The following is a 14,972-nucleotide window of genomic DNA, read 5'->3' as shown; positions in this document are numbered from 1 at the left end:
CCTCTTCTTAGCAGCTCTGAAGCAGAGCTCCCAGACAGGGGCCACAGAGGCCCCAGGACACCCTGCATCCTTCTTTCTCCCCTGTGGCCTCACATAGCAGCCTGCAGCCAGAGAGTGAGCTCTGTGCCAACATCCAGGCACAACTCTGCACATACCAGAGAGCCCTTCTGTTCAAGGAGCAGAACGCCCCAGAGAGCTTTGTTTAAAATTAAGAGATGACCAGAGAAATCTGCAGTCTTCCAGGTTTTTGCTTTATTTTGCTGTTTAAACACATAATCTCTGGCCCTAGTCATCCCTCCTGAAACAGACTCTCCTCTAAGAAGCTACTCTAAGCACTATTTCTGCTATACGATTTCTACTCAAATGAAGGTTTATCAGCTGTCTTTAACAGTTACGACACAAACACACTGGGCTGAGGAGGATTAGGTTCTCCACAATAGACAAGAGCTGAGGAAATGAATTTCTAGAATCCAACTCACCAATTGTAAAGTCCAGTGGTTTCTATAGTCAAATTATAGCCCCTTCCCACCCATTTTGAATGCCCTAGTCACCAACAAAAACAAAAACAAAAAAAACTCAGTCTGTCCTTAGTTGCTACCTTTAGAAACTAAGAATGCTTTTTAACTCTTCCTTGGAATTCCTTTGCTTTCTGTGGGATCCTGCATACAATCTGAGTTCCATTTGTTATGGTTTAAAGGAGCTGAAAGAAACTGTGAGAACCAGAAATGGTTCGATTAGGTAATTCCAGCTTAATTAGTATTATTTTGGTTAGTGCCTTTGGCCTCTCACTAACATAATTGGTAAATGATGTCTTTAAGGAAACAATAACAGAGTAATGCTTTCATTGTGCAGATGAATTTTCAGTTCTCTTTAATAGCTGCTCTGCCCTATCCACACTGCCAGCCTTACCCAGTTAATTTTGAGCAACAGTATTTTTCTGCTCCATTACCCCTTCCATCCCGCCTCTCAAGTGTAATTAAACTATGCATTTCGGCAGATGGATTGTACCTGTAAAAGCACCAGGACCACAAAGTACTAACTGGGGACTAGATGATGATAAGCATACTTTTTTCTTACAAAAATTATGTTATATCATTTTCTTAAGAGTTAGTTTAGATTGTTAACGTTTCTTTCTCAGTCACCAAGCCACCCCCGTTGCCCCCTTGGATAAGCCAGTAAGAACAAGTAAACTCTTAAAAGCAAGTGACATTTTGTTCTTCAAAGGTCTGGAGACTGCATAAATAAGGGTTTTGTGTCAATACTCACTGTGTTTTCTCCCAGAGATATGAGATAATTTTCTGATCATCTGAGCTTTTGCTGCCATCCAGGGTTGTGCTGTCCACAGGAAGGGTCAGCTCCTTATCCGGGCCTGCATCTGCTTGTGGAGGCTTGTTGTTTTCTAGAAGACAGAGACACAGAGGTCTAAAGAAGGTAGTTTGGCTGGGAAAAGAGAGGAGCCACTGGGACATATGTTCTGGAAGCCATCAGGACTCTGCCTCTCTGCCCAGAGAACAATCAGATATTGTGGGTCAGGGAGCTCATGATGAATATAAGACTGAAAGACATAAAACTATTCTGAAAGAACACGGCAGAACATAACAAAGTTGTAATGCCATGCTAAATTTGAAATGTAATACTATGGGAGTTCAAATGAAAGAGTCTGAGTGATAAAGATAGGGCTTTCTTGAGGAAGTGGGCTTTAAGCTATCCCTTACAGGACGTGGTAGGTTTTGGGATAACAGAGACTCTATCTGCTAGGTCCCCTCGAAGGCACGATGACTAGCCAAAGGCAAGGGCACAAGCTGAGGCTGTGAAGTACTCTTTCTCTCTAGCTCTGAAGAAAGCACTTGGAACGGACAAGTGAAGTTGCCAGGGTCCCCGTGGACTGGTGCCTCCCACTACCGCTGTGTAGCTCAGAACCCAAACCCTCTTCTCCCCTATGGTTCAAAGGACCAGCCAACAGAGGAGTCTGCGCTACAAGGTTGGAACTTACCAGGCTGCACAATAACAGTCACTTGAGCAGTGGCCTGCTGTCCTATCGTGTCAGTCACTGTGAGCTGGTAAGTGTAGTCTCCTTCTTGCATGGCAGAGAGCTGCAGGGTTGGTGTTCTAACACCCTGGATGTATAAATACAGACAAGTGGAAAAGCAGACTCCCAGAATCACAACATCATACAGTAAGTCCTACTCTGGTCTAAATGATGCACCCAGTTCTCTAAAGCTAGTGAGTGCAGCATCAAACACTGTGGGACATCCTGTTGAAAGTAAAAGGTTCCCGTTTCAAGGGAACAACCTTCCCTGACAGCAGCACTTTCAAATAAAGTCAGAGCTCTCCCCAGAGAAAGGAGTACAGGAAACTGTGCACAGATAACCAAGATCATCAGTCTTTATGACACAAGCCAGAAAGAAGGCCATGAGCATATAATAAAACAACATGCTTTTAAAACCATGTTCTTCCTGCTGAGGCCACTCAGTCATCAGAACAAAGCTGCCTCAGTAAAACATGGCAACTCAAGAGGTTATGCAATGCCATGCTGTCCCCTTGCAGGTTCATGCAGATGCTGCAGCAGCAGAGAAACCGAACATCATATCTAAACAAAAGCCAGGTGAAATGTGAGCTTTAAGTCATGCCTCCGATTTGGAAACACAGTGTCAGAAGGAACATCATACCCAATTTAGGGCAATGCAGGAACTTCCTCTAGAAGAGTGAGCAAAACCTGGCAGCCTCTGGGCTGAATCTAGCTTGCAGGCGTTGTGTTTGGCCTGCAGTGTCTTAGAAGTTGGAAATTTTCTTTTTTTTTAATTTTTTTAAGATTTTATTTTTAAGCAATCTGTACACTGAATGTGGGGCTCAAACTCACAACCCCAAGGCCAAGAGTCCCATACTTCAGTGACAGCAGCCAGCCAAGCACCCCGAAAGTTGGAAATTTCCACATAAAGGTCTAGGATTCCATTTTCTCTTGAAACGCTGGCCTATCTAGGAATATATGAGAGCGTATTTCCATGTGGCAACAACCAGCTGGACCTGAGGCACAGACGGCCACCTCAGTCAGGGGTTATGTTGTATGATTAGCCAAAGGCCCTATTCAGTTTTATTTACTTACGTTACCTGCCTGGTGACAGAGCTAGTCTCTTCTTAAATATCTCCCGAGAGAAGATGCTCACCATCTAGCCAGGCGGGCTACTCCAATCTGTGGCAGAGCTCATTAAGATCTGCGCCCTTGTAGCATCAGAGTAGACTGACTCTCTGGAACTGTTCTAGAACAGCTCCCCTTTTTCATCTCATCTTTTTCTCTAATACTAAACACTAAAGACAAAGATTTTGCTAATGTGTTCATTGAAGGCCCCTTAAACTTTCTAAGTTTTTTTTTTTTAATTCCAACCTTCAATGTTCTATATAAATCTGACTTTGGTAATTACAATGGGGCAAAAAGAAGCCTCCGTAGGGCAGCCAGCCTAGGAGCTCTGACTCCCCTGGGCAAGAGAAGGCAGAAGCCGCTCCCTCCTACCTGCATCTCCACCACTTTCCCCTTGCTGCTTGGGCTGAGTGACCACTCATAGCTGGTGATGCCATGATCATCGGTGCTCTGGTTCCCAAAGAGGATGATGGAGTTTTGGGGCAGGGTGATCACTTGGTTGGGGCCCGCATTGGCCACAGGGGGATAATCCACGGCTTTGTTCACTGTCAGGCTCGCAGTGGTAGAGCTGGTTGCTCCATCAGAGTCTACTACAGTCAAGCTATCAGGGCAGAGAAAGCAGTGCAGTCAGGGATGGGCTTACGGAAGAGGAATGTATCTGAGAAGACTGAAAATTGAGGCTAAGAAATACCAAGGCAGCAAGGGTACCAAATGGTAACCAAATCTTTACCCATTCTTCTTGGAAAGACAGAATAATACTAAATGCTAACACTGACTGAGTGCCAGGCACTGTTCCAGGTGCTTTCTATCTCACTAAATCCTCACAATAGCTCTATGAAGCACTATCCTCATTTTACTCCTCACATAGACAAGGAGACTGAGGCAGAGAGAGTCAGGACCTGAATCCAGGCAGTATGTCACCAGCACTGTTTTGGCCCACTGCCCACACTGTGTGTTCTGTGTGCTCGGGCCTTCACGAGCATTGTCTGGTCTGGCCCACACAACAACGGTAAAGAGCAGGCATCCTTAATCTCACTTTACGGGAAGCTGAGAGAGGCTGAGTCATCTCCCCAGGACTATACAGTGGGCTAAGGTGCAAGCCCAGTTCTGTGACTCCAAAGCCCAGAAACCAAGCTTTAAGAACAGATAATCCCTTACAGGTGTGCTGTTTTGAAGGGACACACGCACCCCCGTGTTTATAGCAGCACTATCAACAATAGCCAAAGTATGGAAAGAGCCCAAATGTCCATCAATGGATGAATGGATAAAGAAGATGTGGTATATATACACAAGAAGTACTACTCGGCAATCAGAAAGAATGAAATCTTGCCTTTGCAACTATGCGAATGGAACTGGAGGGTATTATGCTAAGTGAAATTAGTCAGAGAAAGACAAAAATCATGACTTCACTCATATGAGGACTTTAAGAGACAAAACAGATGAACATAAGGGAAGGGAAACAAAAATAATATAAAAACAGGGAGGGGGACAAAACATAAGAGACTCAAATATGGAGAACAAACAGGGGAGGGGGGATGGGCTAAATGGGGAAGGGGCATTAAGGAATCTACTCCTGAAATTATTGTTGCACTATATGCTAATTTGGATGTAAATTTTAAAAAATAAAATTAAAAAAAAAATTAAAAAATAAATAATAAATAAATAAATAAAAAGAACAGATAATCCCTGGCCCCTGAAGCTGTGGGGCTTAGAGGCATCCCAGTAAGTAGAGCAAGCTGACTGCAGCAGGCCCTCCTCTGTGCACACATTACAAGAAGGGGTGCCCTGGGCGGACAACCTCGAGGATGGACCAGGAGGGCTGGCTCTGGCAAGACAGGCGCCCGAGATGCAAATGAATTCTCCTACGCGACAGCCCCACAGTTTGTGCCAGTGTGAAATAGGATTTGCAAGAGAAAAAAAAAATGTTCATTTATAAGAGCAGGCTTTTACCTAAATGATGCCTTCCAGCTGAACAGCCTAAAGCTTCTCTTGCCACCTCCAAATGTGAGCATAAGCAAGCAAGGAGGTTTGGGTTCCTTCCATTTTGCTGACAGAAAGAGGAAAAGCATCGAAAAGACATGTCGTTTGTTTAAATCTCACTGCCAGCCACAGACAGGGCCAGACACCTGTGGGGCTATGTCCCACAGCCTCACCTTCTACCCATGGCCTGAAGGGGAGTTTTGGTATTAGAGGCTTTTAGAAGAAGAGCACAAAAACATCAGACAAACAGACATGTGCAAATCAACAAACATCTCAAAAAAGAAAAATCCACAGAATCTTTCCTCTTTTTCCAGTTTCCTTGTTGTTTTCACATTTTTTTTGTTTTGTTTTGTTTTTAAACATATCCCATTTGTCTCCTATTTCAGAACAAAAGTAAGTTACAGACAAATGGCAAAGGGCAGCTACCCGTTATTCTTTCACCTCAAACAGTCCCGGGCTTCCATGCAAGGATACTGGACCCAATTAGCAGCTGACTACAGGGCCGGGGAAAGAGGCCCCTACCATATGAACATAGGGGAGAAGGAAAGGTGAGTGGAACCAAACAGACTGGATCTTAATGCTAATCAAACCCTCATCATTTCACAGATTGAAGGTTAGAAAAAAAAGAATCACCCCCAATACTGCATCCACCCAAATACAGTGGTTAAAAGTGCAGACCTGAGTCCTACTGCCTGTGTGACCCTGGGCAAGTTACTTAACTTCCCTGTGCCTAAATTTCCTAATCTACAAAATAATAGGATTAAATGAGCTACTGCATGGGAAGAGCTCAGAACAGTACTCACGATAATTGTTCAATAGTAGCTATTATTGTTACTTTTTTAAAAAGATCAACCTGGCCCAAGCTAAATTTCATAAATGCTAAAGCTCCTATATTAGAAATCTAAGGTAAAAACCAACTCACATTTTCATTTTAAGCCAATGAGAAGGTTCCAACCCTGTTGAGTGGCAGCTGCCTTTCAATCATCTGGTCTTGAGTCAATGAGAGTGCTAAGTCCTATTTATTTACATGGCAGGTGTTGTGCTAGGACATTTATCACTGTGCCTCTGGTAGTGTCTAAAACTTGACTCATCGCAGATCCAGTGGGGAAGACAGACACCCATGAATGAACTATTGCACCACGGTAGGTGCCACATAGAGGCACCAAGTGCAACAGTTCCGGGGAGAGACATATTCTCTCCTCTTGGAGGAGTCTCAGGACTCGTAGAAAACTGAGCAGGTCGCTAAGGATAGGCAGAACTCCAACAGATTGAGTAGAGCATTCAATGAACCATAAACAAAATATGTACAGGTCAACTCAAGGAGTGGAACAGAATGAGCCCTGACCTGAGGGTTAGAGAACCTAGCTGAAACGTGTGACCCTAGAGAAGTTAGTAAATACACTGAGCCTCATTTTTCTCAGATGTAAAATGAGGATGGTATCATGTACATACAATGTTTGTATGATACTCACAAGTGCTCTGTAACATACAAGAAGTCTTGCAAACATAAAGAGGATGACTCTAGAGTCAGCCTCACACTCTTATTAATAACATCCTATAAAGTCGACACTAGTTCCCAGGACTATCTTTGAATCAAATTCTCTCAAAACGCCCCAAAAGATAAAGATCCTAGAAATCATATTGAAATAAAACACTAGTCAAAAGTAAAGATTTTGAGATCTCATAAGTTGAGGGAACATTTACCAAAGGGAAGGGACAAGATAGGAGTAGGTAGGTTCCTTCTAGATTTTTCCTGAGAAAAGGCAAAGGAAGGTGAGCCGTTTCACTTAATGACAGAAATCCTAAAAAAAAATGTCTGGAGATGTGCCAGGTGCAGCTTTGAGAAGGGTTAACTGTGGTGGGTCTTGATCTACTATGCAAGAACATCTGCCCTAAAAACTTATCATTGGTGTGACCACAATCACCACAGGACTCAGAGAACTAATTGAGCCGAAGGCTGTATCATCAACTAAATCTACAATGACTTTGATATCCGTCAGAGTTACTCCTAGAGGAACATAAAACCCACAAGGGAAAAACACAGCCTAAGGTAAACTTGAAGGATCCTAATTTACCTGAAAGTGTAGTTCCCAGGGACGAGCTTACTTAGTTTTAATATGGCCGTATCTTCAGAAATCTTCTCTTCTCTCAGAGGTCCCTTAAGTTCTTCCCAATGGTATTGGACGATTTTATCATCATCAGTGCTTTCTTGACCATAAAGAAACATCAGTTACAACATGAAAGCACTGGGTCTCAGCACTTATCCAGCTTACACAAACTAGGGCAACTACCCAGAGATGTGAGGCTAGGAAAGCTTCATGAAATTACAAACTATCTCTCCAGAGTGTTTCTTCCCTAGGAGTATTGGGTCAGTCTGCCTCTCTATGAATACTCCACTGCGTAGTTATCCAAGGTCTCCAACACAGGCAATCTCTGGTTAAAATGCTACTGTATGAAAAAAGGAAAATCAAAAATTCTCAAACGCGTGAAAAGATACTCAGCCTCACTTAAAATAAGAGAAATGCACATTTAAATTACACTTCAAGTACTATATTTTTTACCTACCCGACTGGTAAAAGACCAAAGTTTCATAACACATATTATGGGTAAAGGTGTGGGGCAAAGCCCTCTCACAAGTCATGGTGGATTTATGAGATACACCCTCTCCATAAAGAGTAATTTAGCACAATTTATCTTTGCCCTTGCAGTTCCTCTTTGAGGAATCTATCCTACAGGTATATTTGCACATGTGTTAAATGTCACGCTTACAAGACTATTTATGGCAACGTTCTTTGTAATAACAAAAGACCAAAAATAACCTAATGGTCATCAACAGAGATTGAATGAAAACAAGTATATAGCCATACGACGACATTATACAGCCATGTAATGGAAGGCTATGTAATCATTAAGAGAAAAAAAAAAATGAAACACTATTTCATGTACTGACTCAAAAAATTCTCCAACCTACAGAAACAAACATTGTACATAAAAGTGTGTATTATGTGCTATCGTAAAGACTGTATATGTATTTTCATACATATGCACAGAATGCCTCTAGAAAGACCATAAAATAATACCGTTGATAGTCTGGAGGAAAACTGGACAGTTGGGAGACAAGGATGGTAGTTACTCTTCTCTTTATGCTTTTACTTACAATTTAACACTGACCTATTAAAAAATATAAAGTAAAATGGTACTATGTGAACCCTCTGTACTTCTCTCATAAGTGCTTCTTCTTGTGCTCCCTTCTCTCTTTGCCTGCTGTTCTTCTACCCTCCTCTTCTCGCCAGTAACATAATGAAATGTTTAACCTTGCTAGAGATTCTTCTGCTAGTGCTCTGACTGCATCCGCCAAAAGCCGCTATTGGTGCCAAGACAATCAGTGTAATGGGGCCTTAAGAGGTCTCTAAGGAAACCAAGCAAACTCTGGTGAGATGGCAGGCCTGAAACCTCTTTCACATGCAGCCAGGACGAGTGGCAGAGATCCCAGAGTCTTCTCATGTCATCCACCAGGGGACACTACTCTGAAGGGTACAATGTTAACGAGCCGGGCCGGGGCATGGAGCACATTCTGCGAGTCTCTCCAGGAGGAGGCTGACAAGAGCCTTGTTAGGCAGTGAGGGCTTGGGGAGAGCTCCTCAGTCAAGACCCTCAGTTACTTACCTTGCTATGAGAGGAGGGAGCTTTGTTTCCATAGCTAAAAATGGTGACTCTATCTTAGCAAATTTGAAAACCAGGAAGTTTCATACTAAAATAATGCTAAGTATATGCTTAATTCCACTTTCTTACCATCTCAAGAGAGCAGAAGTATTACTTCAAACAAGCCACATGCGGATTTTAAATGGGGTCTGTCTTGTTTTTTACTTCCTAATCATTTGCTTGAGATGGGTAGTCCTCCCATAACATGGTCAAGAAGATGGGCCTATACAGAATGTGGACACAGTTGGCCCTGAATCTTCTACCAGACTTTTCTATCATAGTTCATAGTGAATGCTCTTCTAAAACATCACGTCTAGACAAATACTCACGGCTGCCATCAATGACTGTAGAAGTGGTTGGCAAAGAGATCTCCTGGAACTGTGGTGACACAATGGCAACGGGAGGCCGATTCTTACGAGGCTCTGCAGGAAAATGACCCAGAAGAAATTGGAAGAGGGGCTTTCTAAATTAGAGGAGGAGCAGGCCTATGTGAATGGATTATAAATCTGCTTCCATTACATAATTGATTTATTGGTTGCAGCATCACCAAATTAGAAAGTCACAAGACCAGGCTGCCATTCTACCATAAGATACCTGGAAGTGTTAAACCCTCTTCCAGGCCTGAAGATAGGCTCTTGTGCTGTCTTGTTCATGAAAAGTACTAGAGCAGCACAAGCTGAGTAGAGGTGGATAACAAACAAGCTTTGTGCAATAAAGGCCTTGGCAAGTAAACTATTCCTTGGCACGGACTGTGCTAAAAAGACAATGGGAGATTTCTCAACCATCCCTGAGCTGATCGTGTGTGAGGTGACTAGGCCTGAGTGATGGGAGGGTCACAAACCACACTGTCTACTCAAGTGACTGTGAGCTAAAAACCCAATGGCCTTTTGAGAAATAATCCAATGGTCTTGATGTTAAACACATTTTTAATAAAGTGAAAGGACTACCTTGGTTACAAAGTTCAAGGAACAAAGAGAAAATAAAATCTATTACCAACAAAGGCAGAAAATACCATTTTCCAACTTCCCCCAAATTTCCCTGAAAATGCAAAACAAGATACTTTGCTACTGCACTGTAATTTACCAATGGTGGATCAGTTAAAAAAGAATGATGGGATTTGGTTTCCAAAGTGAAAGAAGACTGGCAAGGTTTAAATGAGGAATTGTGTGTGCAAAACCCGTATCTGGAAAGAGATCAGAAAGAGCCAGCCATTTGGCTGATTCTCCTTCTACATACTTCTCCTAAGCCCCTGGCTTTCTTGTGTCTCTTAATCACAACACATGGTCCTCTCTCAGCATGACCTACTTGGAGAAGTAGTTCTCAGACAGACAGGCTATCGTTCAGGCCATACTGCACTGGGGGCCATGTGACTACTGTTTCTCCACCCAGCCAAATGTTCCAACTAGAACCAAAGAATATACTCTGCCACCTTAATCTTTTACTACATTGAACTAGGAATTGCCCAGTGAACATATTAAAAAAAAAAAAAAAAAAGAATGGGAAATAAAAACCCCTCAAGTCAAATCTCCCCCTCTTTGGGAATCCTGCAGAGGGAGCAATGGAGACTCAGCCACAGCTCGGAAACACATACCTGGTTTTACTGTCACGTTCACATAGCCTTCCCCATGGGTATTTTGACCATCTACAATCACTCTGAATTCATACAGTCCTGGAGTAAGCTGCGGGAGTGAAAGAAGACAACCACAAAGAACAGCAATTCTATGTAAAATAACACATATATCTGAACTTGCCATGCTGATACTGAACTCTCTTTTTGCACTGTTTCCAAAATGGAGAAAGTAAACTAGCTAAGGAGATGAAACAATGAATTATAAACTAAAAAACCATAGCTTTTAATGTGACTCTTATTACCAGCTGACTCTAGAACAACAAAAGGGAATTCAATATCTCTATACTCCCATTTTCTTTTCAGAAGAACATTAAGGGCCCAACCATCCTATTTCACAGAGTTATGAAATTAAAATAATCATCTGTGCAAAGAAAACCATTTTGTAAAACTACCAAATAGCTCCCAAATATCTGAATATTTTTCCCTCCTGATTTCCACTAACGGTATAAACATAATATAAAGAAAATCACCCACAATCCCACTGTCTTAACATATCAGGTAACTATATTTCTTCTCCTTCCAATCCTTGACCACATATAAAAAAAAAGTTTTTAAGTAGTTCATTCATTCAGCAAACATTTACTGAGAACCAATCATGTACTGGACATTATCCTAGGCTTGGGGTTTAGAGATGAATAAGAAAGGATTACTACCGTCAAGGAACTGGACTTTCAGGGTCCAATTAAAATCAAGGTGTGCATCAAGCTTTTTTGTTGTTCTTGTTATTTCATGTCTTTTATTAACCCATATAGAATTCCTTGTCTTCCAGATTATTGAAGCAACAGGTCAGAAAACACTTACGAAAATAATGCCAAAGTGGCTAGTAATAAAAACTCCAGCACCACATTCATCTGAAAGGCACTCCAGATGAAGGTGATTGATTTGGCCATTCTCATCCACCTTATGGTATTTCAAGACAGACAGCTTAACCTTCTTTCTCTTATGCTTATTCTTCTTGGGAGTGGTGTAAGACTTCTTCCTTTCCTTCCTTCCTCTTTTTTTTTTTTTTTTTTTTAATGTTTACTTTTGAGAGAAAGAAAGAGAGAGCACGAGCAGGGGAAGGGCAGAGACAGAGAGGGAGACAGAGAATCCTAAGCAGGCTCTGCACTGTCAGCACAGAGCCTGATGCGGGGCTTGATCCCACAAACCGGAGATCATGACCTGAGCTGAAATCAAGAGTCAGATGCTTAACCGACTGAGTCACCCAGGCTTCCCTCTTCTTCCTTTTCTTAGCACCACCACAAAGTCGCAACAGAAGATGAAGAGTGGACTCCTTTTGAATGCTACAGTCAGATAAAGTATGTCCATCTTCCAGTTGCTTGCGAGAGAAGATCAGTCTGTGCTGATCAGGAGGAGTTCCTTTCTTATCCTGAATCTTGGCCTTTACATTTTCTATTGTATCCAAGGGTTCAACCTCGAGAGTGATGATCTTCCTCATATGGGTTTTCATGAAAATCTGCAACTTGGCGGTGGTTCCACTGCAGATGGTGGATCGGAAAGAGAAACCCGCATCAAGCTTTTTATTATTCTTTCTTCTGTTCATGTAACATGAGCACTTTCCTCAGTATAATAGTCTTTTTAATGGTCATTTTAAAGCTACAGAATAGTACATGAGTAACTGTGTCATATCACATAGGCATTCCACATTGTTGAGTATTTGGGTTGTTTCCAGCTCTTTATGCTGTGATGAACATCATTCAGACAAATGAGGTTTTTCCTTTCTTCTGAATTATGCTCTTTGAGAACATGCTAACTGACTAACATTTCTGACGTTTTTCTTCTTGTAACGCTCTTATTTCTTGGCTTTCACTTCTCTGTTCACTCCTCATTTCCTTCAGTTTCTTCTTCCTTCCACACCTTTAAGGACAACATTCCCCAGGATTCTAATTGCAACCTGTTTATTTCTTCACTGTACGCACTGTCTCTGGATGATCTCATCTATTACCATGGTGTCAGTGTCATTTCTTTGAGGTTGCTGTGAAGATTTATCTCTCTAGCCCAGATCTGTGTCCTGATCTCTAGTCCTTGATCCCAGCTACTTCCTGGACACCTCCACTCAAATGTTTCACAGGTACCTCAAACTCACTCTGTCCAAAAATGACTTAATCATCTGTAAACCTCACCCAAACTTGCTTCTCTTTCTGTGTTCCTCATTTCAGTGAATATCACCACCGTTGCACTGACATCTACCCAGGTGCCTAAGCCAAAAGGCTAGAATTATCCTAGACTTTTCTTCCTCAACACCACTACCCAATTAATTGATCACCAGGTCTAATTGAGTCGACCTCCATATAATATTTCTCACATCCACTCACTTCTCTCTGTTCACATTGTCATCACCTTAGATTTCAACGATCACAGCACAGCTGTTAAAAGCAAGAGCTTCAGGAATGGAAAGTTCCAGTTCAAATCTACCAATTAATAACAGCATGAACTTTGGCTAAATCACTTAATTTTTCTAATTTTTAGTTCTGTCATTTGTAAAACAGATATTAATACCTACATGTTGGGGTTGTTATGAAGATAAAATGAAATAAGTGCATAAAACAATTAGCACTACGTCTGGCACATGGTAGGAACTCAACAGGTGATCTTTAAGTTTTATTTTATTTATTTAGTTTTTTGAAGTGCCTGGGTGGCTCAGTTGGTTGAGCATCCGACTTTTGATTTTGAACTCAGGTCATGATCCCAGGGTCATGGGATCAAGCCCCATGTCAGGCTCTGCACTGAGCGTGGAGCCTGCTTGGGATTCTCTTTCTTTCTGTCCCTCTATCCCTTTCCCCCACTTATGCTCACTCTTTCTCTCTCAAATGAAAACAATTTTAAAAATAAAACTTTATTTATTTTTTTTACTCAGGCTATTACCATCTCACACCTACATTTTTCAACAGATTCTCCGTTGGTTTCCCTGGTTTGAGTCTTACCTCCTCTAATCTGCAGGCGGGGTGATCTTTCTAAACTGAAGATCTAAATAAGTCTTTCTGCTGTTTAAAAACTTTCAAAAGCTCCCTAGTCCCTATGGATAAGCTTCTAAGTCCTCAGGTTGGTGTAAGACTCTATGAGATCTGATCCCTGCATCTCTCTGACTTCTGTGCCACTGCTCTTCTCGTGCTAGAGGGTCCAGTCACACTGAACCACATGGAATTCCCTTTTTCCCACATTTTCCCTCTAATATTTGGCCCAATGGATATATTGCTTCTCCTGCATGGGGTATCTGCACTCCATCCTTTACCCAGCACTCCATCATGACCAAGCCAGGCAAACTCTAAGAAATCAAACTCCCCGGGGCTTCAATACCCCCTGCAGCAACCAAGTGCATCCCCCGTTATAACTGCCTGCTTCTGCTCAGTATCACCCATGAGACTCTATTGTCCTTGAATGTGAAGATTTTGATCAATTCACTGGTAAATCTCCAATGCCTGACACATAACTAGTATACAATGAACAACGGAAAAAAGAGAAAGAAAGAATGAATGAATGAATGAATGAGCATGCTTGGCCAAAGAATATGAACATTTTTATGGCTCTTAATAACTACACTGAATCTCAAAAAAGACTGAGCCAATTTACAGTCTTGTGGCCGCAAAAAACTTAGCTTATCTCCCAAATTCTAAAATCCTTATGTTACCCTTAAAAGCTGTTTAGTGTATATTTTCAGCTATCACCACCATACTTATACAGTCTTCTCACCATAAATGAACATTTGAGAGTCATACACTAACAAATACTGGATGTCAGCCAGACTTTTGGAGGATTCACTTCTGAAAGACTTCCTGATTTAAGTGTGAGCAGAAAATTTTACATTACACATTTTAGAAAATGGTCAGCGCCTCTTCCCTGGCCCCACAAATGAGAGGAGGCAAATTCACCTTGGATAGTTTGAGGATCTGGGAATGTTTCCCTTCCATCTCGCCACTGTAGTCTTCGGGATGAGTAATCAGCTGCCAGTCGTAGGTGTAGGTTTCTCCTATAGAAGGGCAGTTACAAAAATCATGAAAACACACACCTACACACAAGGAGGGCAGCCACACATTCTGCCAATAACAAATCTCTTTTAAATCTTGACAAGGATTTAGTTTTTAAGATTCCACCCCAAAGCCTATAGGGAAAACCAAGCGTTTTGTTGAAAAAAGAGAGATTCTGCTGACTCAGCTACAGTCAGGGCTTCTACTTTCTCCCAGCAGTGCTCTTTCCTGCCCCATATCCACCCTCCCATTGAGAGAGGCCAATCCTCCCTCCAAATACTGGGTTGCTCATGGTGTGGTGTCACACTGAAAGTACATGCCCTACCAACCACTATAGATGAACTTACTGGGAACAAAGGCCATTTTCTTGCAAAACTTCTTTTGCAACAAAGAACAGCAATGACTTCTAAATAACATGGTTCAAAAATAGCTTTTTTACAGAGTGCTAACAATGCTTGTCTCACTGAGGTCATCACACCCTGGTGAGTTAAAAGAGCTACTTCATTCCTGCTGAGCTAAATAACACACTGCAGAAGATGGTAGGGGATGGCCCATTTAA

At 41.9% G+C, this 14,972-nt stretch overlaps 1 protein-coding gene and 1 pseudogene across 6 annotated transcripts in view; both read right to left on the bottom strand.

The window, feature by feature from the left end:
• The window catches only part of KIAA0319L (KIAA0319 like), a 95,967-nt gene that overhangs the window by 19,558 nt on the left and 61,437 nt on the right, over positions 1-14,972 (bottom strand). For all 6 annotated transcript variants that reach the window (XM_060622174.3, XM_060622173.3, XM_060622177.3 and 3 more), the window contains exons 6-12: positions 14,318-14,415; positions 10,410-10,497; positions 9,148-9,240; positions 7,192-7,324; positions 3,509-3,737; positions 1,994-2,117; positions 1,267-1,399 (exon numbers count right to left, since the gene is read on the bottom strand). In XM_060622174.3, coding sequence (XP_060478157.1) covers positions 1,267-1,399; positions 1,994-2,117; positions 3,509-3,737; positions 7,192-7,324; positions 9,148-9,240; positions 10,410-10,497; positions 14,318-14,415 — 898 coding nt within the window. The remainder of the gene's footprint in view (positions 1-1,266; positions 1,400-1,993; positions 2,118-3,508; positions 3,738-7,191; positions 7,325-9,147; positions 9,241-10,409; positions 10,498-14,317; positions 14,416-14,972) is intronic.
• LOC132672971 (ubiquitin-ribosomal protein eS31 fusion protein pseudogene) lies at positions 11,188-14,311 on the bottom strand (annotated as a pseudogene).

The sequence above is a fragment of the Panthera onca genome, chromosome C1 (genome assembly GCF_046562875.1).
Source record: "Panthera onca isolate mPanOnc1 chromosome C1, mPanOnc1 haplotype 2, whole genome shotgun sequence".
Lineage (NCBI taxonomy): Eukaryota > Metazoa > Chordata > Mammalia > Carnivora > Felidae > Panthera > Panthera onca.
The sequence above is the reverse complement of the archived record's forward strand: the minus strand, read 5'-3'. Positions and strand labels throughout refer to the sequence as shown.